General features: G+C 60.4%; 12 protein-coding genes across 12 annotated transcripts; 5 read left to right on the top strand and 7 right to left on the bottom strand.

Moving 5' to 3' along the window:
- Positions 1 to 54: 54 nt before the first annotated feature.
- On the bottom strand, positions 55 to 1,104 carry SLS55_010634 (uncharacterized protein; the record flags this gene model as incomplete). Its single annotated transcript, XM_066782013.1, has 2 exons — positions 55 to 1,013; positions 1,101 to 1,104. The coding sequence occupies 2 exons, from the start codon at positions 1,102 to 1,104 to the stop codon at positions 55 to 57; spliced, it is 963 nt and encodes a 320-aa protein (XP_066627825.1).
- Positions 1,105 to 2,351: 1,247 nt separating this feature from the next.
- Positions 2,352 to 3,185, bottom strand: SLS55_010633 (uncharacterized protein; the record flags this gene model as incomplete). Its single annotated transcript, XM_066782012.1, has 2 exons — positions 2,352 to 3,048; positions 3,178 to 3,185. 2 exons carry the CDS (start codon positions 3,183 to 3,185, stop codon positions 2,352 to 2,354), a joined length of 705 nt encoding a protein of 234 aa, XP_066627824.1.
- An 84-nt stretch (positions 3,186 to 3,269) lies between these two features.
- RCO1_2 (transcriptional regulatory protein rco1) lies at positions 3,270 to 3,780 on the bottom strand (the record flags this gene model as incomplete). Its single annotated transcript, XM_066782011.1, has 2 exons — positions 3,270 to 3,745; positions 3,774 to 3,780. The coding sequence occupies 2 exons, from the start codon at positions 3,778 to 3,780 to the stop codon at positions 3,270 to 3,272; spliced, it is 483 nt and encodes a 160-aa protein (XP_066627823.1).
- Positions 3,781 to 4,791: 1,011 nt separating this feature from the next.
- Positions 4,792 to 5,334, bottom strand: SLS55_010631 (uncharacterized protein; the record flags this gene model as incomplete). Its single annotated transcript, XM_066782010.1, has 2 exons — positions 4,792 to 5,270; positions 5,328 to 5,334. The coding sequence occupies 2 exons, from the start codon at positions 5,332 to 5,334 to the stop codon at positions 4,792 to 4,794; spliced, it is 486 nt and encodes a 161-aa protein (XP_066627822.1).
- Positions 5,335 to 5,371: 37 nt separating this feature from the next.
- SLS55_010630 (uncharacterized protein) lies at positions 5,372 to 6,609 on the bottom strand (the record flags this gene model as incomplete). The annotated part of the gene is made up of 2 exons (XM_066782009.1): positions 5,372 to 6,054; positions 6,606 to 6,609. 2 exons carry the CDS (start codon positions 6,607 to 6,609, stop codon positions 5,372 to 5,374), a joined length of 687 nt encoding a protein of 228 aa, XP_066627821.1.
- A 905-nt stretch (positions 6,610 to 7,514) lies between these two features.
- Positions 7,515 to 9,479, bottom strand: IRS4 (Increased rDNA silencing protein; the record flags this gene model as incomplete). The annotated part of the gene is made up of 1 exon (XM_066782008.1): positions 7,515 to 9,479. One exon carries the CDS (start codon positions 9,477 to 9,479, stop codon positions 7,515 to 7,517), a length of 1,965 nt encoding a protein of 654 aa, XP_066627820.1.
- Positions 9,480 to 9,967: 488 nt separating this feature from the next.
- LIG4 (DNA ligase (ATP)) lies at positions 9,968 to 13,484 on the top strand (the record flags this gene model as incomplete). The annotated part of the gene is made up of 4 exons (XM_066782007.1): positions 9,968 to 10,065; positions 10,118 to 12,759; positions 13,321 to 13,392; positions 13,447 to 13,484. 4 exons carry the CDS (start codon positions 9,968 to 9,970, stop codon positions 13,482 to 13,484), a joined length of 2,850 nt encoding a protein of 949 aa, XP_066627819.1.
- A 207-nt stretch (positions 13,485 to 13,691) lies between these two features.
- Positions 13,692 to 14,319, top strand: SLS55_010627 (uncharacterized protein; the record flags this gene model as incomplete). The annotated part of the gene is made up of 2 exons (XM_066782006.1): positions 13,692 to 13,698; positions 14,033 to 14,319. 2 exons carry the CDS (start codon positions 13,692 to 13,694, stop codon positions 14,317 to 14,319), a joined length of 294 nt encoding a protein of 97 aa, XP_066627818.1.
- A 553-nt stretch (positions 14,320 to 14,872) lies between these two features.
- SLS55_010626 (uncharacterized protein) lies at positions 14,873 to 15,272 on the top strand (the record flags this gene model as incomplete). The annotated part of the gene is made up of 2 exons (XM_066782005.1): positions 14,873 to 14,881; positions 14,958 to 15,272. The coding sequence occupies 2 exons, from the start codon at positions 14,873 to 14,875 to the stop codon at positions 15,270 to 15,272; spliced, it is 324 nt and encodes a 107-aa protein (XP_066627817.1).
- A 965-nt stretch (positions 15,273 to 16,237) lies between these two features.
- SLS55_010625 (uncharacterized protein) lies at positions 16,238 to 19,471 on the top strand (the record flags this gene model as incomplete). Its single annotated transcript, XM_066782004.1, has 2 exons — positions 16,238 to 16,243; positions 16,295 to 19,471. 2 exons carry the CDS (start codon positions 16,238 to 16,240, stop codon positions 19,469 to 19,471), a joined length of 3,183 nt encoding a protein of 1,060 aa, XP_066627816.1.
- Positions 19,472 to 20,067: 596 nt separating this feature from the next.
- SLS55_010624 (uncharacterized protein) lies at positions 20,068 to 21,344 on the bottom strand (the record flags this gene model as incomplete). Its single annotated transcript, XM_066782003.1, has 3 exons — positions 20,068 to 20,603; positions 20,710 to 21,090; positions 21,302 to 21,344. The coding sequence occupies 3 exons, from the start codon at positions 21,342 to 21,344 to the stop codon at positions 20,068 to 20,070; spliced, it is 960 nt and encodes a 319-aa protein (XP_066627815.1).
- A 495-nt stretch (positions 21,345 to 21,839) lies between these two features.
- SLS55_010623 (uncharacterized protein) lies at positions 21,840 to 22,436 on the top strand (the record flags this gene model as incomplete). The annotated part of the gene is made up of 1 exon (XM_066782002.1): positions 21,840 to 22,436. One exon carries the CDS (start codon positions 21,840 to 21,842, stop codon positions 22,434 to 22,436), a length of 597 nt encoding a protein of 198 aa, XP_066627814.1.
- Positions 22,437 to 22,586: the final 150 nt, after the last annotated feature.

Here is a 22,586-nt window from a genome sequence, read left to right as displayed (position 1 = left end):
GGCCTGCAGTGGAATCAGTCAGCCAGACCATTCGAAGCGATTTTCCGGAAATACTCACGTTGTGAGGACGGCGGAAACCAGCGCATCCCTCCACGCCGGTAGGACGGCGTTGTCCACGTCGCCGGCCACGGCTTTCGACACGTTCAATGCCACATTAATGAAGGTCGCGCCGTCTTCGGTAATGTTCCTGTATGCCGCGACGAGGGCATCGTTGCTCGTCTCCACCACGCTTCGCGGCAGGAGCCATCCGCCGTACTGGGCGATGCCGACCTGGATCGGGCTCTGCATGGTCGAGAACTGCGAGTAGTAGCCGTCGAACTGGTGAATGTAGCTCGAGTACGTGATGTTCAGGCTCGCGAGCTTGTCCTTGTACGGCTGCAGAAGCGACGCGAGCTCGTCCGACGAGACGCCCGGCGCCGTGATCGGGGTGATGGCGAAGAAGGAGTTGGTGAAGGTGTAAATGACCATGGCTCCGGCATCCACGAACTTGGGCAGCTCCGTCTGCCACGCGCCGATCGCCTCGTAGAAGGTGTCCGCGCTCAGCCCGTCCGCCGTGAAGGTCAGGTTCGCCCCGGACACGGGAATGTCCTGGTGGGCCTTGGACGTCATGGAAAGCACGACGCCGTAACTGCCCGCCCCGCCGCCGGACAGCGCCCAGAAGAGGTCGCGGTTCTGCTGCCGGTTCGCGACGTGCACCGCGCCCGTCACCCCGTCGACCACCTCCCACTCGAGCACCTGGTCCGCCGCCAGCCCGTACTTGGACGCCAGCGCCGAGTGGCCGCCGCCTTGCGAGTAGCCGCCCGCGATGCCCACCGTCGGGCATTCTCCGCCCACCACGGCGAGCCCGGCCGCGTCGGCGGCGGCGTAGGCTTCTCCGCCTTGGACTCCGGCGCCGACCTTGATGGCCTTGCCCGAGTACGCTGGGCTGGTGTAGTCGATGATGCTCACGCTCTTCAGATGGTGCGTCCAGATGGCCAGAGCACCGGCGCCCGTCGACTTGCCGTTGTAGCTGCCTGCGTGTCAGCGTGGTGTGACATGTCTCGGAATGGGGATCCGTGAGAGAAAGGCGAATCTCCGGGTGGTAGAATTGTGCAGCTTACTCATGTCCAGTGTTGCGGACGACGAGACGGATGTTCTTGTCCTTGGCGAATTGGATGCCGGCGGCGACATGGTCGCTCGTGGACACATTGATGGCGTAGCGGACGTAGTTGCCCAGCTGGCAAGGTGTGCTTGGGGAGGTGAAGGGGTCGCAGCTCTGGTTGGCGAAGAAGGGGGCCATGACGGAGCTCGAGGACTCGTAGTGTCCCTCGGGCCATTGCCAGTCTTCGCGCAGGGCTGCGCAGGTGGCATTGTCAAAGGCCGGGTCGTGGCAGGGAGCGGCGAGCGGAACGGTTGCTATCAGCCGGCCGTTGACGGTTTGATTGAGCTGCTGCCAGTCGGAGGCCGTGGGCCAGCAGCCATCGCCGGGTAGGCAGCGGCAGTCGGTGGCAACGCTGGGGCTGAGCAGCGCCGCGAGCGCCAGCTTGAGCGACCGCATCATGTCGAAGGACTGTAGAGTGCTGCTGCAATGGCTTCGCAGGTGTTGAATAAGTAGATTTTGCTGCAGCTCCACACCGACAGGCAGCGGAAGCTGACTGTGCAGAAAAACATCCGATCCGACGATGATTTACTCTGTGATAGTGCTGTGCCCCGCATGGAACCCTGATAGGGCTTAGACCTCGACAGCTAATGCAGGGCCTGCTTTTTCCGTTGTCGGCATTCAATATCCCATCATGTGGCTGAAACCGCCCGAGATGCACTACGGACCTGCTTGTCGACCTTCTCAATCCGTCCACTCGCTTCAGCCGCGTTCGCAGCCATGTCAGTGCACAGTATTCGCATCAACCGATTCCATGACTCGTTCATCCGGGTCTGTCTCTCCGCTTCTGCCGCTCTCCATCTTTCCAACGACGTAGTTTCTTCCACAACGGCGTCGGACCGCCCCCCTTCTCCATGTCAACAGCCCTCTTCTCCGCGATTGGACGTCGCGTCGGCGGGAGTGGACAGGCTCGCTCATCAAAGACATGGGACGCATGCCGGGCCGCATTCCTGGCGAATTGTTGGCGAGTGCTGCATCGCCGGGTAGTCGATACGCGCAACGAGCCAACGTCTACCGACGAAGAAGAGAGGCGGCTGACTGGCCGCATCGCCCCCTCGACACTTTTCCAACCTCTACCATCTTCGGCGGCGGGCCGGTCATTGGTATGTTTGTGAAATTGTATACAATTCAAGTGATCCCCTTCTCCAAACCCCCGCAGCAAAAACCACCACCGTTTCCGCACCCCAACCCACCACCCCAACCATCCAACCACCTAAACAACGCGCTCCAACTCCTGCCCCGGCACCCAATTGCCATGCAGCCCCGGCCTCAGCCTCAGCGGCAGCCTCACGACCGCCTTCGCCCTCTCAAAATCCCTCGTATCCAGCAGATGCAGCTCGCTGCCCATCTCGGCGTAGTTGTTGACGAGAAACATGACATAGCCATCGCCCTCCTCCGCCGTCTCGTCCTTCCTGGGGATGTACACGGGCTCCTGCACGGCGTGGGTCGGGCCCGGGAAATACACGGTCGCCGCGCCCGTCCGGACGTCCACGCGCGCCACGGCGTTGTAGACGGGCGCGCCGCCCCCCATGACGGGCGCGATGGCGGCGAAATCCGTGCCGAGGGAGTGATCCAGGACGGGCATGAAGCAGTGCGCGTATTCCTTCATCGACCGGCGGTCGTCGATGCGCGGGAACTCGCAGTTGAACGGCGCCAGCTTGGCGGGGGGCGGCAGGTCGAGGTCGGCGGACAGCGGGTCGAAGGTGAAGCGCGTCATGTAGCTGGCGAGCTCGTGCGGCTGGGGGGCGGAGCCGTCGGAGGCGTCGGGCCACCAGAAGAAGACGTTTTTGTCGCAGAGTGGGAGGTCGAAGATGATGGCGCCGGTGGCGGGGTCTTCGTAGGCGTTGGAGGTGTGGCCGGGGAAGGCGTTGGGGGCGCGGAACCACTGGGTGTGGGTGTGTGGGTTAGTGCTGGGCTAGGTTGGTGGAGGTGTGAGGCAAAAGGGTGGATATCTGAAAGGGAACATAGACACCGTTGTGTAATATGTATGCTTGTCTGTGGCCGGTCAAGATGGCGGGTTGCTGGGTGTTGCTACTCACTTTGACATCTGATCCTTTGGCGCCGCGGCGAGGGAGCACTCCGAGATAGAACGGGACGTCCGAACGCCATCCCCAGTGCTCGCCGCCCTTTTTCATCCTCTCGATGTCGCAGACCTGAGGGATGATTGGGAAAAGAACCTTGAGTGTTCGGTCAGATCTCGAGCGTTCGTAGCATCTGTCAAGGCACTTACCCAGTTTTCAGTGACGGCAAAATCATGGATCATGCCGACAACCGGCGCCACGAGCCAGACGGTTTCGGTAAACTTGCCATCGGGCGAGACGGAGAAGTAGCACACATCCGGCGTGCCATCGCCCTTCGCCTCGTACCCCATCCCGACCAGTTCGCCCGAGACGGGATCGATTTTCGGGTGAGCGGTGAAGGTCATGCTCGGGAGCTGGCCTTCGAAATCGTACAGCCCGATAGTCTCCAGCGTGCGAGGGTCGAGACGGTAAGGCGGCGCATCCTCCTTGCACGCGAGCAGCTTGCCGTTGAAGTAGAAGACGTTTGTGTTGGCTGTGCTGCGTACCAGGAACTCGACTGCGTCCGTGTACTTGTTGCGATATTTGCCTGGGAGTCGTCAGCCATGACCGGGGACTGGACATCTCGCGGGCGTCAGAGGATACCGATCAACGCGCGGCCGGCTTCTCTTTCACGCACGAACTTCTCGGTCCGAACATAGCGCTGCTTGAAGTGGACGCGGCCCTTGTGAATGCTGAAAGCGCTGATGTTACCATCGCCGTTGAACCACTGGGTTGGATCAGCAGGTATTGACTCCGCAGACAAAAAGGGTTGGCGTACCGGATCGTCTTCGATGAAGGGCGCAAACTGCGGATCGGGCATCACCCGGTAAAATGTGCCGTCCACCTCTTCGGGGATTTCTCCAAATACTTCTAGGTTCTGGACTTCGCCTTCGTAGCGGCACGGCCTCATGAACCCGGAAAATTGAGGCTTGTCATTGAACGCATTCACCCCGCGGATGGTCTGCTTCAGGTAGTGTCCGGCCATGGTCGAGAGGTGGTAAAATGGTTTAGTCGTGTGGTGTCTGGAAAACATTATTCTGCAAAGTAGTTTGTGATGCTTGCTCCTTTGTCTCTGCAGCAATGGAGCCTAGACACAGGGAGGAAGAGACGAGGTGGCCGTGTGAGATGATGCTTATGCTGAAGGATATGTAGGTGGTTACAACAAAGATATAGTCCAAAGCGCAGAATGCGGCAGACAAAGACGGTAGTTGTGCCTGAAATCACAGGGTGATTCCCATCCAGTTGCGTCTGAGCCATCTGAAACCCAGTACGCTGAGAGGCCATATGGATTGCTGATCGCCATGCAGAAAGATGGGCTGACCCCGCACTCGGCGGCTAACACAGGAAACCGCCGTAAACAGCCGGCCCTTTCCCGAGCTTGGACAAAACAGTACATTCGGGATTCTAATAATAATATCGCAACTAGCCTTGAGTAGATAAAACCTCACATTATTTGGACCCGCTTATAACAGACACGCATGCACCACCAACTTGACGCGTACGCATCGCCGCCGTAACTCTCCTGGTGTCGAGTTGTGTTTTTCTCCAAAACCCCAATCGATGACTCCTTGCCAGGTGCCCGCTTGATATGGCTCACTTTCCGAGTGGCACTGTCTCGTCTTCAGTGCCGAAAACTGCTCTCGGGCCCCACTCATCGCCCTCAGTGCCTTTCACGTAGCCAAATCTCACTTTCAATTCCTTGAGGTCATTGCTGAAACTGGGAGCACCGCCCATCGAACAAGCGGAAGCCTCTCTGTTGATGACGAGGTTGTCGCCGGTGGTGGTGCACAACACTTGCATGAAGCCGCCTGACTCGGCAGGGATGCCGTTCTGAACGAGCGCGACGATTCCGAACACGATGAAGCCGGCTGAAACAAGGAGCGGTACGCTATACGCCCAGACAAGAGACTCTTTCCGAGCGAACGAGTACGCGTTCTCCCACGGACTTCTGGTGACGTTTGCGGTGATATTGGTGTTGGGCCGGGCAAGCATTGATATCGTAACATTCCGGAGCATCTCCTCGTACAGCCGGGGGCTGAGCTGACTGAAGTCGTACGTGGTCCCGAACCATGCTTTGGTAGTGGAGACCCAAGGCGTCTGCGCAATAAGCGTGTTCCCCACGAACTCACCCTCCATTCCTGGCACACATGTCATCAGCAACTGATGGAAGTCCTCAGACAATCAGGTCATATGGAGCCCTACCGGCTTTTGAGATGGTACCGCCAAGGGTGAAAGACACGGCGTCGGCAATCGCTCTGATGTTGGAGTCGTGAAAGGCATCCGAAACAGTAATGTTGGGAGAGCCCAAGTCGGGCTTGTTGTATAACACAATGTCGTCTGGAAATGGCTTGTTCCAAGCTGCAGGGTTTTGCTCGTCTTCCGGATCCACCACTTGATACGGTGCGAAGAGATATGGGTAGCCAAGCGTAGTGGCATTGAGTAAGTATTTTCGCTCGACTGTCACGTCCACGGTTTGGCTGCCGTTCAGAAAGGTAACGTTAGCATGGTATGTTGAGGCAAAGTAGGTGCAGCTCATGTTCGCCACACCCCCTGGGCCGTACTGGACGTCGAAGTAGAACTTTGCATCTCTGTCCGACGGTGCGCCGAGAAAGTTGGCGGGCGGCGAGTACTCCATGCGAGCCTCTTGATTGTTCTTGTAAGATGAGAAGGCCCCGTAAAACTCAAACGTACGGTTCTCGAGACCGGCCCAGTAGCCCAACTCGCACTTGTAGTCTGGCCCATCAAATTCGATGGCATATGAGCAGTTGAGACCGCATGGGCTTTTGGACGTGAGGTGTTCGCCGTTGAGGAGCGCGCTTTTGGCGATCCGGAGCGTGAAATCGTTGGGGTTCCTGCCTTGAATCAGAAATGTTTATATGAAGGGGGAAAGGAAATTTCTTACCTATACCATCCGTCACTGCCTGCAAGAAACAGCGCCGTGTTGTACATTGCATTCAAAGAGCCATTGCCCCGGAAGCGCACGTCAAATGTAGGCACCGAAATGTTTTCCGTTGCAGGTACCAGTCGGGGTGATACAATCAGGGCGCCAGGCGGGAAGATGGAAGCAATTGGGATCAGCTGGAGGATTACGCCGAAGAGCCACAAGATGGTGGTGGCCTGTAGCATGTCCCGAGAGAGAAGCTCGGTAGCAGCTGTGGGCACCGACATCAGGCCATCAATGGTGGAAACCTTGAGGCACTTCAGACGAAGCTGTCGCCAAAGTAACTGTGTGAAAGCGGTCGAAGAAGCAAGCACGAGAGACATGCTAAAGAGCCGGACGATGGCGTTGGCAGCGTTGCTCACGTAAGTTTGAGGAATCGACTTTGCCACCAGCCGCTGGTCCAAGATCTGGAAGAAAATGAAGTTCCCAATCGCCAGCGCCACGGCTGTTACAGTCAGTTGAATACGCATTGTCTTTCGGAGGTCGCAGCTCACCCAATACATAGCAGCCGTAGATGACCATGTGCGTTTTGGTAAGAGAGAATCCCCTCGAGCCCTTGCCACGTAGCCTCTTCACTCTTATAGTGCTGGCATCTTTCTCTTTCGAGAGACCCGGGTGTGGGATTTGGTGGTAGGCGACATTGTTGCGTTCAGAAGAACCCTCAAGTGGCAGACTCATCGTAGTCGGCCGTACACTCTAAAGGGTGCAAACAAGGCTCTAAATCGTAACAGGCGCGCAGCAGAGAGTTGGCGGGCGAATGGCGTAATTATAGTGTTTCCAAGCGCCCGCCCCCAAATGCATACGTTGTTATATGTGGGCGTGGTGTTCCAGCCTCGCATGTTGCGTCCTGGATATAAGTCTTCATTGGTCCGTTCATGACGTGGGGCCATGTTGTGCTTACGCCAAGCGTTGCACACCAGGCTATGTACGTACGTATATCAACAGGTAAATATAACAATCTGGTGTTGTTCTCCGCAAGGCCGATGTGGGTGATTGAGCCAATTCCGTGGATGATATCACCGCAGTAGTTTTCCTTTATTTCCCTTCTTGTTACTGGTGTAGGGTTCAATCTGCAATGGACAAAGTATAGACTCAGAGGAATAATCAGTTGTTGCTACTCCACCGCTGCTCTCTCCATTATAAGGGTATGTACCGGGGGGTGGGTATCTCTACGCTAAACTGCACAACCAAACAAGGGGAGAGAGTCTCAAAACCACCGACTAACTGACTGACGGACTGACTGCTGTACAAAGTCTGTCTCCCCCCTCCCTTCCCGTATTCTACAACGACTATTCAACACCGCACAAACAAAAAAAAAAAACAAAAAAAGAGGGGGAATGAAACAAGGAACAAGAAACAAGACCCGTCCGTCCGTCTACCTAATCCTTACCTTCACGCCGGCGCCCCTCACGCTCGCCCAAACGCTCTCCTGCACCTTCACCGGCAACTTGCGCCCCTTGAGCGCCTGGTCGATGAGCCACAAACCCACAACGAACTCCTCGCGACGCAGCCGGCCCACGCCGCGGCCGTCGACCAGGTTCCACACCTCCTCCAGAACGTGCGGCGGCAGGCGCGCCCGGGCCCAGATGTCGCGCACGACCAGCGCGCTGACGTCGTCCCGCAGGCCCTCGAGCGTCGTGTTGGGGTGCTGCGTCACCGCCGGGTGCAGGAGGCGCGGCGCGAGCAGCACGCCGCGGTTCGCCGCCCACACGCCTTCGTACCGCTTGCGCTCGCGCTCCGTGATGGTCTCGCGCCACCGCTTGCGCGCCCCTTCGGCATGCTTGTTCGGGTGTTTCGGCCGCAGGTGGCGCTTCTTCTTGTGCTTGCCGTGCGGGTCGTCGCTCAGGTCCGAGTCGCTCGCGCTCGGCTCTTTGCGGAGGGTGGGCATTAACAATCTTCCCGGAGGCTTCTTCTGCGGGCTCGGCGTGCGTGAGTGGAAGATGTTGTGGGGGTGGTGGTGATGGTGATGGTGGTTGTTGCCGCTGCGGCGCGGAGGCGGCGGGAGAGGCGTGGTTGCTTTGGCTGGTGTGGCTGCCCGGGAGCCTGCGAGAGCGGCGCCGACCATGGCGTTTGCAAGGGAATCGCCGGTCAAGTGCGGCTCGATCTTCTTGAAGGATTCGCGTTTGTATGTGGAGCTGATGGGGGGAGGCGGGAGCAACTGTCGGCCTGCAGGCGGAGCGGACGATGTCCCTTCGGCGGCAGCAGAGTGCCTGCGGAGGTGGGCAACCTGAGGTGGACCAACGTTCTCCGATGTTCCCATCTTGGTGGGAGCGCTGTCCTGGGGGATCTTCTTCGTACTCCGTCGAGGGGGAGGCAGCATTGGCTTCGCATGGCCGTCGCCTTGCGTCTCAGGGGCTGACGTGTATGCGGCATCTTCCTCTTCGGAGTCGTCCTTTGCGGGCGGCGGAATCTCGCGGGCTGAGGTCGCAAATGTGGGTTTGGCAGGCACTTTCGGGGACACGTGGGGACTCGACTGCGGGGTTATGTCGCCCAAGAATTTGGCTGGTTTGGGAGCCGGCTTGGGCGCAGGCTTTGGCTTCTTGGCGGAGAGATTCCCGGCGCTCACAGGGCGTGGCCTCGACATGGCCGGGGTGTCCAGCTCTGGAGAAGCAAATGGCACCGTTATGTTCCGGATTGGTTTGGGCGACTTCAGCGGCGGGGGACCTCCTTTCGAGGTAAGAATAGGAGGAGGCTTGGGACTGCGGGCTGCAGTTGGCGAGGCGGCTTGCTGTGCCTTGTTCTGTTCGAACATCTTGACCAGAGAGGTTGTGGGTTGTATGGAGGAAGCGTCGGTAGGATCGGATGTCTGGGAAGGAGAGCGGCTCGCCCGGGACGGTAGCGTCTTCGCGTCGGCTGAGGGCGGAGTTGCGCCTGCAGCATTGAACCTTGCCCTGGCATCCCTCACGGAGATGGAGGCGGGCTGCTCCTCGCCCGAGGTGTTCTCCGAGGCGCTACCCATCATGCTCCTGCGCCTCGTGTCTGGGGCTTCGGGTTGCGGGGTGTGTCGGGCGGCTGCACGGGTGGCAGCAAGCATGGACGGCGAGCGGGCGCGATCGGATTGGGAGAGTGGCAGGCCGAGGGCGGAGGTGTGGGAGCTCTGGGAGGTGGTGCTGGTTCCGGAGAACTGGGGGCGGAGCAGTTGAGGCTGAGGGGTGGTCGACTGCCGAGCGGCGGCCAATGCACCGTTGTTGCCGCTGTACGTCTTCGGCGCGGGCTTGGGCCTGGCGGGCTTGTTGCCAAAGGCCAGCGACGCGCCCTTCAGCGCGGCATCGCGAGCGTTGTACGGGGTGCTCGACCGCGAGTCGGCCGGCTGCTGGCGCTGCGGAGTGGCCGGGGCCATGGGCGTGCGATGCGGCAGACTGCTGCTCATCCGGCCATCGGTATTGTCGGGGCTGTGTGCGGCGGGCGGCGCGAGTGACGGCGGGGCATCTGGTCGGCGGGAGGGAGGAGGAACGCGAGAAGAGGGTCGCAGGCGTGCGAGTGGAGCCCGGGGCTGCTTATTGAGCGCGCTGGTCGGCAGGGCAGGCTGGCGGTGGCAGTGAACTGCGCATCCCGGCGGCGATCGACGCAGTGTTTCACGCCCAACACGTGCTCGCGCGTCGCTTCCTCCGCACTGCTGCCTGCGCGGCGCGTCGCCCGCTCCTGCACTTTAATCTTCTGCGCGCACAATGTGAAGGACTCTGATCGCATTCCACTCCATCCTGTGCGACGGACGGCTGGCAACGCTCGACTGCGGTGACCTTACTCGCGCCCGCCAAGCTGGAGGCCTCGTGCCAGCATCCGCCGCGCTGACCAACCACGTCACCTCTACCTCTAGCCCAAAACGCCATGGCCGCGCGATTTGCCGTGCAGAGCCAGGAAGCCCTCGACGAGGAGCAGCGCATGTACAGCCATGGCACCATGACCGAGGAAGAGCTGGACGAGAAGTGCGCCTTGCCCCGCCTTCCGCGTACCCTACGGTCTAATCTCCCCTCCCAGATACCCCAACCGTCCGCACAACCATTCGACAACCCTGCCCTTCCATTCCCTCTACCTGGACCTCTTCAATCCTCTCAATGAGAACAAGAAGAAGCCCACCGGCCCCGTTGCCTCTCGCAGGAAACAGGGCCCCCATGGAAAAGCACACATGACCCCAAATGAAATCCGCCGCAACATCGTCGACCGCTTCATTTCGAAATGGCGCCAGCAAGTCGGCAACGACATCTATCCAGCCTTTCGCCTCATCATCCCCGAGAAGGACCGTGACCGCGCCATGTACGGCCTGAAGGAAAAGGCCATCGGCAAGCTGCTGGTGCGCGTCCTGCGCATCGACAAGGACTCTGAGGATGGCTTCAACCTCCTGAACTGGAAGCTTCCCGGCCAGAATGCCAGAGCTGCCATGGCCGGCGACTTCGCCGGAAGGTGCTTCGATGTCATCTCCAAGCGGCCCATGCTGACCAAGCCCGGCAACATGACCATCGGCGAGGTCAACGAAAGGCTCGACACGCTGTCTGCCGCCTCCAAGGAGGAGGATCATCTGCCAATCTTCGAAGACTTCTACCAGCGCATGGACGCCGAGGAAATGATGTGGCTCATCCGTGTCATCCTCCGCCAGATGAAGGTCGGCGCAACCGAGAGAACCATCTTCGATATATGGCACCCCGATGCCGAGAGCCTCTTCAACGTGTCGTCCAGCTTGCGGAGGGTGTGTTGGGAACTGTATGATCCTTCAATCCGCCTTGATGGCGAAGGCGCCGTCATCGGGCTCATGCAGTGTTTCCAGCCGCAACTTGCTGCTTTCCAGATGTACTCGTTCGAGAAGATGGTGCAGCGCTTGAAGCCAACCGAAGACGATGACGAGTTCTGGATTGAGGAGAAGCTCGATGGAGAGCGCATGCAGCTGCACATGGTCGAAGATGAAAATGTGCCTGGCGGCAAGCGCTTCCGCTTCTGGTCTCGCAAAGCCAAGGATTACACCTACCTTTACGGAACCGGATTCGAGGACGACAACAGCGCTCTAACACGCCACCTCAAGGATGCATTCCATGACGGAGTGCGCAACATCATTCTAGATGGAGAGATGATCACCTGGGATATGGAACAAGACGCCATAGTGCCGTTTGGAACGCTGAAGACGGCAGCTCTCTCGGAGCAGAAGAATCCCTTCTCGACTGGTCGACGCCCGCTGTACAAGATCTTTGACTGCCTTTACCTGAACGATGAGCCTCTCACGCAATACACACTACGTGACCGTCGAAAGGCCCTTGCTGCCAGCATCCACTCCATCCACCGCCGCTTCGAAATCCACAACTACGACTCGGGCCACACTCCATCCGACATCGAGACCCTCCTGCGCAAGGTCGTGGCCGAGGCCTCGGAGGGTCTGGTGATCAAGAACCCGCGCTCATCATACCGGCTGAACCAGCGCAACGACGACTGGATCAAGGTAAAACCCGAGTACATGACCGAGTTTGGCGAAGAGCTGGACTGCGTCATTGTCGGCGGCTACTGGGGCTCGGGGCACCGCGGCGGCAAGCTCTCGAGCTTCCTGTGCGGGCTGCGGGTCGACCAGGCCCAGGTCGACAAGGGCGCCAACCCGATGAAGTGCTATTCCTTCTTCAAGGTTGGCGGCGGCATGACGGCCAACGACTACGCCGCCATCCGCCACGCCACGGGCGACAAGTGGGAGAAGTGGGATCCGGCGCGGCCGCCGACCGAGTTCATCGAGCTGGCGGGCGGCGAGCAGCGGCAGCACGAGAAGCCCGACGTGTGGATCAAGCCGTGCGACAGCGTCGTCGTGTCGGTCAAGGCCGCGTCGGTCGGGCAGACGGACCAGTTCCGCATCGGGCTGACGCTGCGCTTCCCGCGGTTCAAGAAGCTGCGGAGCGACAAGACGTGGAAGGAGGCGCTGTCCATCCAGGACTTCATAACGCTAAAGGACAACGCCGAGGCCCAACACCACCAGAAAGAGCTCAAGGTCGACGACGGCCGCCGCGTCAAGCGCCAGCGCACGTCGAAGAAGAAGCTCAAAACCATCGCGGGCGTCGTCGACGACGCCGACGCGGCCACGGGCACCGCCGACCCCAAAACTGCCGCCGCATCCGCCCCCCAAGTCTTCGCGGGCTTGACCTTCTACGTCATGACCGACTCCGTCTCCCCGAAGAAATCCAAGGCCGAGCTCGAGGCGCTGGTGAAGGCGCACGGCGGCGCCCTCGTCCACTCGGCCTCTGCCTCTGCCACCGCCCCAGACGTCCTCGTCTGCGTCGCCGACCGCCGCCTCGTCCCCGTCGCGTCGCTGGTGAAGAAGAATGACCGCAGCATCGTGCGGCCGGCGTGGCTGCTGGACTGCGTCGCGCAGGCCTCGTCGGATCGGGATGCCACCACCGTCACCCACGGCGGGGTGAATGCAGAAGAAGCGTTGCTCCCCCTCCTCCTCCCTTACGAAGGCCACAGACACCTCTTCCACGCCACGGACGACGACGCCGTCGCGGCGGCCGACAACGTGGACGAGTGGGGCGACTCGTTCGCGCGCGACTTGGCGTCGGTCGAGGAGCTGAGGGGGGTCATGGACGGCATGCCGGATCCATTAGCCATGGATTTCGACATGGACGCCTTCCTCGAGCAGGCAGATGATGAACAGGGTTTGCGCTTGGCGGGCGGCGACGTGGCTGCGGCGCGCGGCTGGCTGTTTCGCGGGTGCAGGGTGTGGTTTGACGACGGCGGCGGCGGCGGCGATGACGGTCTAGGAGGGGGAGGGGGAGGAGTGGGAGGGGGAGAGGCGTCGACGGATGTGGATGCGGACGTGGATGGTGATGACGCGCACATGCGGCTTTACCTCGCCAAGCAGACGGTGCGGTTCGCGGGCGGCGAGGTCGCGGGGGGCGGTGGTGACTTGGATGCGGATATGCGGGTGACGCACGTCGTCGTCGCTCCGGGGACGAGCAAGGATCGGTTGAGGGAGCTGCGGCAGAGGCTCGCGGATGGGCGGATGGTGGAGGGCGGTGGCGGGATTATTCCGCGCGTGGTGGGCGTGGAGTGGGTCGAGGAGAGCTGGAGGGAGATGACGGTGGTGGATGAGGAGATGTTTGTTGCGAGGTGATGATTGCTGTTGTACGTGATGTGGTTTTTGATTGCGTTTGCTGTTGGCTCTTTTCTCACGATTACTTCGATTTTAACCAGCACAGTTTGAACACGTCCTACAGTTGTGGTTGGGTTCGAGTATGTCTATGGAGTGCAGTGGTGCGGGCATCTTAACCTTAAGATTACAAGGCACGGTAAAGCATGTTTACGGAGAAGCTAGAAAAAAAGCTTCGATTCGTGGCTTCTAGTTGGATTCGAGAAGTCTAGAAATGCCAAGTTGGGCTGATACCCCCGGTAAGTGCAGGGTCGCCGGGCGTTCCCGTTGTGGAGATGCAAAAGCGTTTCACCTCCCTCTTACCTAAGGAACCCGCGGCGGAAGCCGAAAAGTCCGTCAGACGAACGACACGGTATCGATAGCAAGAACACGCAAGGGAAGCGTTGAGGGAAGACGGGGCCAACAAAGCGCAATGTGGTGGGTGAGGATGGGGTGACAATGGTGCGTTCCCTGCGGCGGCCACCGGCAAGGGCAGGATCCGGAATCGTACAACTTCGATCTGTGCGCAGGTGGTTGTGGGGTGATGTGCGCAACACAGTTTCAGGAGAGGAGAGGAGTGAGTGACAGAAAGAAAAAAAAGTGCCGAACAGGGCTCTCGCTCGTGCCGAAAACATTCGATCTGGCCGATCATGCCGATCCGGGATGCCGACTGCTACTTAAGACGTCTGCGGCCGCCGACCACCGCGGCTGCCGCTTCCAACCCAGCCCCGGTCTCCTGCTGCTCCACCAACGGTCTTTGCTCGCCGGAACCCATTTTCTTTGTCCAGCAACGCCCGCAGTTCGTTCGGATTACCACGCAATGGCCTCCTCGTCATCCCCGTGCCCTGCCGACGACCCCATGACCGGCCGCCTCCTGTGCGCCGCGTCCGCGCTGTACTCGAACCGCGCGGGCTACTTAAAACCCGTGCTGGAGCAGGGGACCGTCCTCGTCTGGATCGCCGTTTGCACCGTCATCGTCCACTGGATCGTCAAGAAGGTCACGCCGCCCGAGAACGACTCCGAGAGCTGGAACGGCTTCGTGCAGTCGACGTACGGCGACGAGCGCGACGAGAGCGGCAAGATTTAAAACTATTCTCCAATCGTCATGGCCGTTTGCTGCGGATGCGGATGCGGAACGCCCGAGACCGTGGTGACGTGGACGGATGGGAGGCGGTTGGGCAGCCCCGTAAGCATGATGATTTCACTCTTTCCGCAAGTTTTGGTAGACTGACGCTGTTGGTAGACGGCATTCGCGCTCGGGGCCTTCGCGACGACCATCACGACGCTGTCGTGTGCGCTGATGGAATGGCGCGGGCTGTCGACAGCCAACGCCTTCGTCGGGAACTTCTTCTTCATCGCCGGCATCGGCATGGTGCTGTCGGCGCAGTGGGAGCTGGTGCGCGGCAACTCTTACAACTATACTGTATTTAGTGCTTATGGTGATTACCACTCCATCAGATCGAATAATTACTCTTTGAACTTACGCGGCTCCAGGCATGTTTTATGGCGGCTTTGGCGCGATTCTGACGCCCTTGTTTGGCGTTTCGTCGTCGTTTGCCGATGACGAGGCTGGGTACAACAACGCCTTGGGGTTTTTCTGCATTCGTACGTTGTCTCTGAGTGTGCTTTTCATGTCTGACATGACGGCAGTTTGGACCGTGTTTAATACCTTTTTTCTACTGGGCTCTTTCACCACGCAAGTCCCGCCAGATGCTCTCCGCTTAGTACTGTTCTGACCTGAAGTGCAGAGACGCCGTGACCATAGCGACTTACTCGGCGCTGGAAATCTACCTCTGTCTCCTTGGTGCCAGCTACTTCGTGACGGCCGATGGCGGTGCAGATGGTGCCATTGCCATCAAGAAGGCGGCGGGTTCCTTCGCCTTCGTCGCCGGCATGCTGGGCTACTACAGCATGGGAAACGCCATTTGCAATGACCAAGGCCTTCCCGCCTTCCTGTTTCCCATGGGCAAGGTCGGTTTCGGTGCTGCTGCCGTGTCTTCTTCTTCGAAGCAGGAGATGCGGAAATCTTCGATTTCTTAGCCATGGTTCGCATCGTCGAGTAGGAAAGCTCATCTGAGGATTCTTGGTCTCCGCATCATCACACACCATCAGTACCATCACAGAAAAGCTCATTGTATTTTTCAGGGAGCGAAGGATTTATTTTTGATGAGAAAAGCCAAGGAAGATGGTGAAGAGAATCAGTCAGGCCAGCAGCATCTGCGTGGTAAGATATTCCACCATACTCACACGGGAATGGTAGTTGGATACCAGATGTGGAAGTAAATACGAGTTTTGAATGTCTTGTCATACAAAAAGAGTGTCGACGTCGGTGAGCTCAGCCATGTTCGGATTGGGAAAGGCTTAGGGCGCCATCTCTGCGCTTCGCTGCACCGCCTCATCATCACCGCCGGCAGATGCCAACGCCGCCGCTGTCGTCGCATGGCACTTTCCATCGGTATGGCTTGGTCGAGTCATCCGCCGATGGTGCGTCCGAAACGCGCACTGATGCCTGAAAGACCAAGCTGGCGCCTGGCGTCGTCGACACCGGATCTCTTTGTTTTGTTCAGTCAGATAACAGGACCGGTAACAATATGGGTGACGGCAGTGCGGAGTGGGGAGTGCGCTGAGCTGTGGCGGTGTCGTGCAGGATGTGGTGGAATCCTTCGCCGGTAAAGTGCTTGATCTCACTACTGCCTGCCTTTCACGGCCGGGCGCGGGGGCTGATGGTCAGCAACAGCACTGCTGGCGAGTTCGACAGGACTGTCGCTGCGAGATGAGAGCTGCTCGCAACATTGTTTGTTTGACTTGTTGAATCGAGCGTGCTTGTTCCCAAGGCAGACACCGCCCCCGTCCTTCCTGATCAGGAACTGGGGAGAGCGGCGAAGGAAGCGGCGCCCGGGCCACCTGCCTGCCTGGAGTCAACCCACCTACCACCGTGACTCAGCCCCGATTTCACTCGAATTCTTCATTCCATTCTACTACTTAAACCCGCGAGCCTGCGGCACATGGTTGTTTCATCATCAACCATGGATTCCACCACCCGCGCCAGCTGGAAGGTCCAGCCCAGCGTCGAGAAGCACACCGAATACGTTCCGCTCCACCGCGCCCGCCAGTTCTTCGCCGTCGACGCCTCCGGCTCGACTGCCGGCAGCATCATCAGGCGCGAGTATGAGTTCGTCCTGAAGATGATCGAGGGCCACCCCGACGACCACACGGCTCTCTGGGGCTCCGACTGCGAGGACCCGACCAACACCTTCCCCAAGACGCCCTGGAAGGCAAGCATGGGCGGCACCCAGCCCTCTCAAATTCTGCAGAACCGCCAAGCGCTAGACACCATCGGCGCCTCGGACGTGTGGTATCTGCTCACCGACGGCGAGATCTGGGGCAGCGACGTCGAGACGCTCTGTGGCCTGGCCATGGACACGGGCGTGCTCAACGTCCCCACCATCTTCGTCATCACCGGCAGCAAGAGAGCCTCCCCGTCAGATCTCAACGTGTCGGTCGGCGTTTCCTTCGTGGCCAACGCCCAGGACGTCCTCATCCTGTTCAAGGAAACCTCGACCGGCCACCTGTACATCATGGCCGCCAAGGGCTGCTTCCAAGCCCTCGACCCCAACAGCCACGACCTTGAGGACTGGGCTCCGCTGAAGCAGCTCTTCTCCGAGACGGACCTCGTCAAGCTACTGCGCACACATGATATCCAGGTGCCCACCGCCCAGAGCCGCCCCAGCCTTACCGCGGGCACCATCAGCCTGGGAGAAGAGTGGGACAAGCAGAATCCGGGCGCTGTCGTAGATCTGGACCTGCTCGTCACCGCCGGCGGTAAGCTCAGCAACACCGACGTCGACGAGCTCCTGGCAGAAGAGGCCTTCGGGAAGCTTTCGCTGGCCTACAAGACGCGTGGCCGCATCCAGGACTTGCGCAACTTCCTGATCAGCCAGAAGGTCGAGGAGATCAACATCAAGCTTGAGGATGTGTCCGGCGCACGAGACATCATTTCTCGGCTCAGTGACCAAGCCCTCGACGCCAGCGCTCGAGATGCCCTCCAGCTCCAGCTGCGCGAGGCCCATGCCCGCAACCGTCACAACTACCGGAATGCTGTCAAGACGTTGAAGGAGTCGGGCGAGGATCAGGCTGCGCGCGACCGCAACCGGCTCGTCAACTTCGCACTGGAGCAGCTCGCCGCCATGGAGAGCTCGGGCTACACTGCCGACATCCTCTCTCGCCGCAGCAACCGCGCCCGTCGAGCCGCCACAGTCGCAGACGGGGGTGTAATCTCCGTCCAGAGCCTTGACCTGGACACTCCGAACGCCTTCCGTGGCGAATGCAACATCTGCTGCGGCGAGAACGAGGTCATGTCCATCTCGCTGAAGGCCGGAGCGGACGGCGCGGCCAACACGGACAACTTTGCCCTGGACTTCCCTCTCGCAGCCGGCCGGTTCAAGTCCAACAGAGACATCATCTCCAGCCAGCTCGTCTGCTTCCAATGCGCCCTTGCTTTCGAGGGGAGGTCCTTGTTCAAGGAACAGCTGGCGGCGGTGCTGCCCACGGTGGACTGCCACGGAAGCAACAAGAAGTACATCTACGAGCAGCTGCATCTCGCTCTGACCGGCGGCCTCCGTGTCGGCGCCTCTGGCACGTCACAGCTCTTCATGACCATCCTGGATCGCACTCTCAGGGAGAAGGAATGGGCGGGTGCTGGCTCCGACATGGCCCCCGACGCAGAGACGGCGCAGCGGCGAGACCTGTTCCGTTGGGTTCTGGACAACTTGCTCGAGAGGACCAGCTGCAGGGAGACGTTCAACGAGCAGGGCCAGTGGGTCACATACGGCAAGGCACTTGCCTGGGCGGCCAAGGACTTCCGAGAGCAGGGCGTCGACAGCTGGGCTGTGGGCTACCCGACGGCCGGCTTCATGCAGTTGATCCAGTTCGGCCGCCACCTGGAAGCCTTCGATGCCCAGGCGGCGCGAGACCTGCGTCTGGCAAAGGTGCTGCACTCGGTGGCATCGGCGTACCTGGCGCAGCTGTACAAGAACATGCACAGCGGCAGCCAGTCGTGGAAGCAGCCGCTGCTCGAGCTCATCTACGCCGACTTCAACGCCGATCTCGTCCCCACGGACAAGCGCGGCCACGAGTCCGTCCTCGACGACGCCGCCGTCTTCTGGGAGCGCCTCTCGACCTTCCTGGCGGCCGACGCCGAGCTCCTCGCCGACTGGGATGCCGCCGACGTCGAGCGGGCCATGGGCCGGGTGCAGCTGCTCGCCTTCTGGCTCGTCTACCTGCAGCGCGAGCACACGCGGGCGAAGACGTACTTCCAAAAGCTCCGCGCCGAGCAGCCCCTCTCGCACGCCCTGCTGGACGCCACCAGCGGCGCCGCCGCCCTCGCGCCGTCCGTCACCCACCCCACCCTCCTCTCCATCTTCCGCGGGCCCGACGACACCACCACCGACCCGGCCACCCTCGCCCTGCGCGCCCGCCACACGGGGCCCTCGCCCTTCACCACCCCCTTCGGCCCCAGCGTCCTGCGCTGCTGCTACCCCGCCTGCCGGGAGCCCTTCCTCTCCGCCGACCAAGCCGCGGAGCTCGAGAACTTGTACGCCGGCGACGGCGACGACGGCAAGCCCTGGCCGCCCCGCGTCCTCGACCGGCTCCGGCAGGCGCGCGCCCGCCACCTCGCCGCCGTCTTCGCCCTCGACGCGGCCGACAGCAACCAGACCGGCCTCCCCGCCGTCACGGCCTCGCCCGCCCCGCCCCGCAGCACCCACTACAACCTGCACGTCAGCATCGCGCGCGCGTGGGGCCGACTCATCGGAGACGGAGACGGAGACGGAGACGTCGTCGGCCGCAACAAGCGGGCCATCGCCGCCGCCGTTGTTGCTGGCGGCGCTGTTGGCACGCAGGAGGACGAGGCAGCGCAGCAGCAGCTTTCGGCTTTCGTCGACGACGTCAGGCGCGAGATTTGCGCGTCGGGGAGGGGCGACGTGTTCCGGGCGTCGCTGGACGACGAGACGCGCATGGCGTTGCCGAGTTTCCTGGAGGCGTTGGGGGTGGCGCTGAGGTTGGAGGAGGAGCAGCGGGTGGGGGCTGGGGCTGGGGCTGCGGGCGATGATGGAGAAGGAGATGGAGGACGTGATGTCGATGTCGACGTCGACGTCGCGGCGTACGTGCATGATTGGGAGCAGAACAAGTTGGAGGCGAAGGTGAGGTGGGAGTTGAGGCGGGAGAGGGCGGGGTTGTGAGGATTTGGTTTGGTTTGATTTTTTGGTTTGGTGCTTTGTATGTGGAGGGAGCGTGTTTGGTGTTGACGGTGTTTCTTTGGACGTGATTGGAACGATGATGATCATGATGGTTGGATTCTCTTTTTAGGATTTTGGGTGGGGATTGGATTGTAGGGTAGTAATAAGGATGCTTTGGAAGTATACTACTGCGGTGCGGTGGTATGTTGGTAAATCTGCGTGCATACCTCCACCTGTCCATCCAAAGATTTCAGAGGAACAATGATGCGCAACGTGGAATTTTCGGTCAGTGGTTTCCACGTCTGTCTCAAGAATCTTCTTCCCCACCTTTTTCCGTCAAAGGATGGCCGTTCGCAATCCCGCCCACGCTCCGCGCAAACGCAAACATTGACCAGAAGGACCCGCTGAAATCCATGTCATACCTGGAGATTTGTCAGTCAGTGCCAACGCCTCGACAGTCTTCTTTCCAGCCCGTCTCTCACCAGTAATTCACCGCCACGCAGATGCCCTCCTCGGAGCAACTCTGCCCGACTTTATGATACCTGCAGAAAAGTCTCAGCTCCGAGCCCACCATCTCAGAAAGGGGGGCAGGCAGCTACTCACCACATTGCCGGGAGATACAACATGTCGCCAGGCTCCAGCGAGACCCTGAGCGGCCGCGAGAGCGACGAGAAGGCCGTGGGGCGCACGTCGGGCAGGTCGGGATCCCAAAGCGCCCAGTTGACCGTGCGCGGCGGATGCGCCATCTCGACGCTCAGGTCGCGCAGGTCCGCCTCTTCGTGCAGCTGCACTTCTCCTTCTCCTTCTCCTTCTTTCTCGTCGCCGTCTCTCCTCCTCTTCTTCTGCGGGACGTACCGCGCGGCGGGCACGGGCCGCTCGTTGACGCAGGCGGCCTCGACGGGCGGCAGCAGGGTGAAGTGCTTGCGGCCGAGGACCTGGACGTAGATGTTCTCGTAGTTGTCCTTGTGCAGGGAGGTGGTGCTGCGCGAGGAGCCGAGCCAGAAGTTGACGGCGTCGGGCCCACCCCCGGCGGTGGCGCTGCCGCACTGCTGTTGGAGCGCGATGCGGGCGAAGGGTATGTCGCGCGGCACGTCGGCGAAGAGGCTGGAGTACTCGTTGCGGAGGTTGTCGTTTTCTTTTTTTTTTTGCCCTCTTTCCTATCAGCTTCTTCTTCTTCTTCTTCTTCTTCTTTTTGTTCGGATGGCTCTGGACTGGATGGGACTGGACTGGGCTGGACTAACGCGTCTGCGCGTATCTGATGACATCTGCATCCGGGCACGCCTCCTGCGCGCGGACCCTGTCGACGACGTCGGAGAAGAGCTCTTCCCGCTCGAAGGGCTCGACGAAGATCAAGCTTCTGCTGCCGTCTTCCTCCTCGCTCTTCTCGACGATGGCGTCGGCGTTGCCCCGGTTGGTGATGGTGACGTTGACGTGCTGGCCGGCCATGGCTTCCTTCAGGTACGCCGCGTTCCACGACCGGTTCGACTTCCACGACGACGCCCCGCCTCGGATGACGAACGGCCGGTTTTGGGCGACGTATCGGGTGAACTCGAGGGGGCTGGGCTCCTCGGCGAGCTCGTCCACGCTGTTTGCGTTGAGCTCATGGTAGGATGTGATGAGGCCTGTTTTGGTGTTAGTGGAATGGAGCAGCCGAAAGGAGGTACCACGGCGGGTGACAGAAGAATAGGTAGTCGGATACAAGATCCGGACGATGATTCGCCTTTTGAAATTCACACATGCGTCCAGATCTTGAATCGAACAACCTATGATGTATAAAAGGTGCGGGCGTCCAATTCCAGCAGCATAGAGATGAAAAAAGAAAAGGATGTCTACCTCTCACGGACTCGGCTAGCAGTTGGTCGTTTCCCGACGCCATCGTACGGGGTGAACCGCAGGCTCAAGGACTAGCAGGTAGCGTCACCAGATAAATACAGTGGAGCAGAACTCGCGTGCCGTGAAAGATGAAATGGCACGACGACCAGGCAGGTTTGCCGAGTGGCAAAAGCAGCGGCAGTCGGATGTTTTGATGGTTCGGGGAATCTGTGATGGAAGAAGGACTTTCTCGAAGATGGTAGAATAAGAAAGGAAAGCGTTCAAGCAAAGCCGGTCTATTGCTGTTCTTCAAATTGATGCAAACGAGTCGAATGATGATGGGCTGCGCTCCGGGCAGAACCCAACATCCCCCGGCATTTACCCGGCGGCATGGATAGGTTCTTCATCATGCAGCGTGCACCAACCACCACACAACACCACAGCCGTCATCACCACCATCGCATACCGCTCGTCCGCCGGCACCTCCACCCCCCACCTCGGCCGCGACGGCCATCGAAGAGGGGAAAAGAAAAGGAAAAAAAAAAAAAAGAGGAACACCATGCCTCTCCCCCGGTTCCTCCCGCGGTTCCTCCCCCGCCGCCTCAACGGCTTCGGCTCGCTCCCGCCCACCGCGGCGCGGCTGCTCTCCCACACGCTCACGGCGGTGCGGCTGGCCTTCCACAGCCTCTCGTACGCGTGCATGGCGCACGTCTTCTTCGCGCACGGCTACGTGGTCAAACTGACGTACGGGCCCTCCATGGCGCCGACGATGGGCGCCTTCGGCGACGCCGTGGTCGTCAGCAAGCGGCACCGGCGGGGGCGCGACATCGGCGTCGGCGACCTGGTCAGCTACGAGAGCCCGTTCCGTTCGGGGTACAGCGTCATCAAGCGGGTGGTGGGCATGCCGGGGGACTTCGTGCTGCGGGACACGCCGGGCGCGGATGGGTCGAGAGGGATCGTGGTGCAGGTGCCCGACGGGCACTGCTGGGTCGCGGGCGACAACCAGGCGCACTCGCGCGACTCGAGGCTGCACGGGCCCGTGCCGCTGGGCCTGGTCGCGGGCAAGGTCGTGTGCCGCGTGCTGCCGTTCGGGGAGGCGGGCTGGTTCGAGAACACGCTGAAGGAGCCGATGGAGGAGTTGGAGGAGTTGGATTGAAAAGAAATACCGCTTCCCGGGCCATCGGGACGTCGTGATGCTGTAACGCTGCGTGTCCCCCCTCGATGTAGGCGTGCCGCCATGCCATGGGAAGAATCGCCCGATCGGTTCCGGGCCAAGAACGAAAAGACTACGCGCATGGGTAAATGC

This window comes from Diplodia seriata (genome assembly GCF_021436955.1).
Source record: "Diplodia seriata strain FDS-637 chromosome Unknown scaffold_13, whole genome shotgun sequence".
Taxonomy (NCBI): domain Eukaryota; kingdom Fungi; phylum Ascomycota; class Dothideomycetes; order Botryosphaeriales; family Botryosphaeriaceae; genus Diplodia; species Diplodia seriata.
Note: the sequence above shows the minus strand (reverse complement) of the source record. Positions and strands in the feature narration are given on the sequence as shown.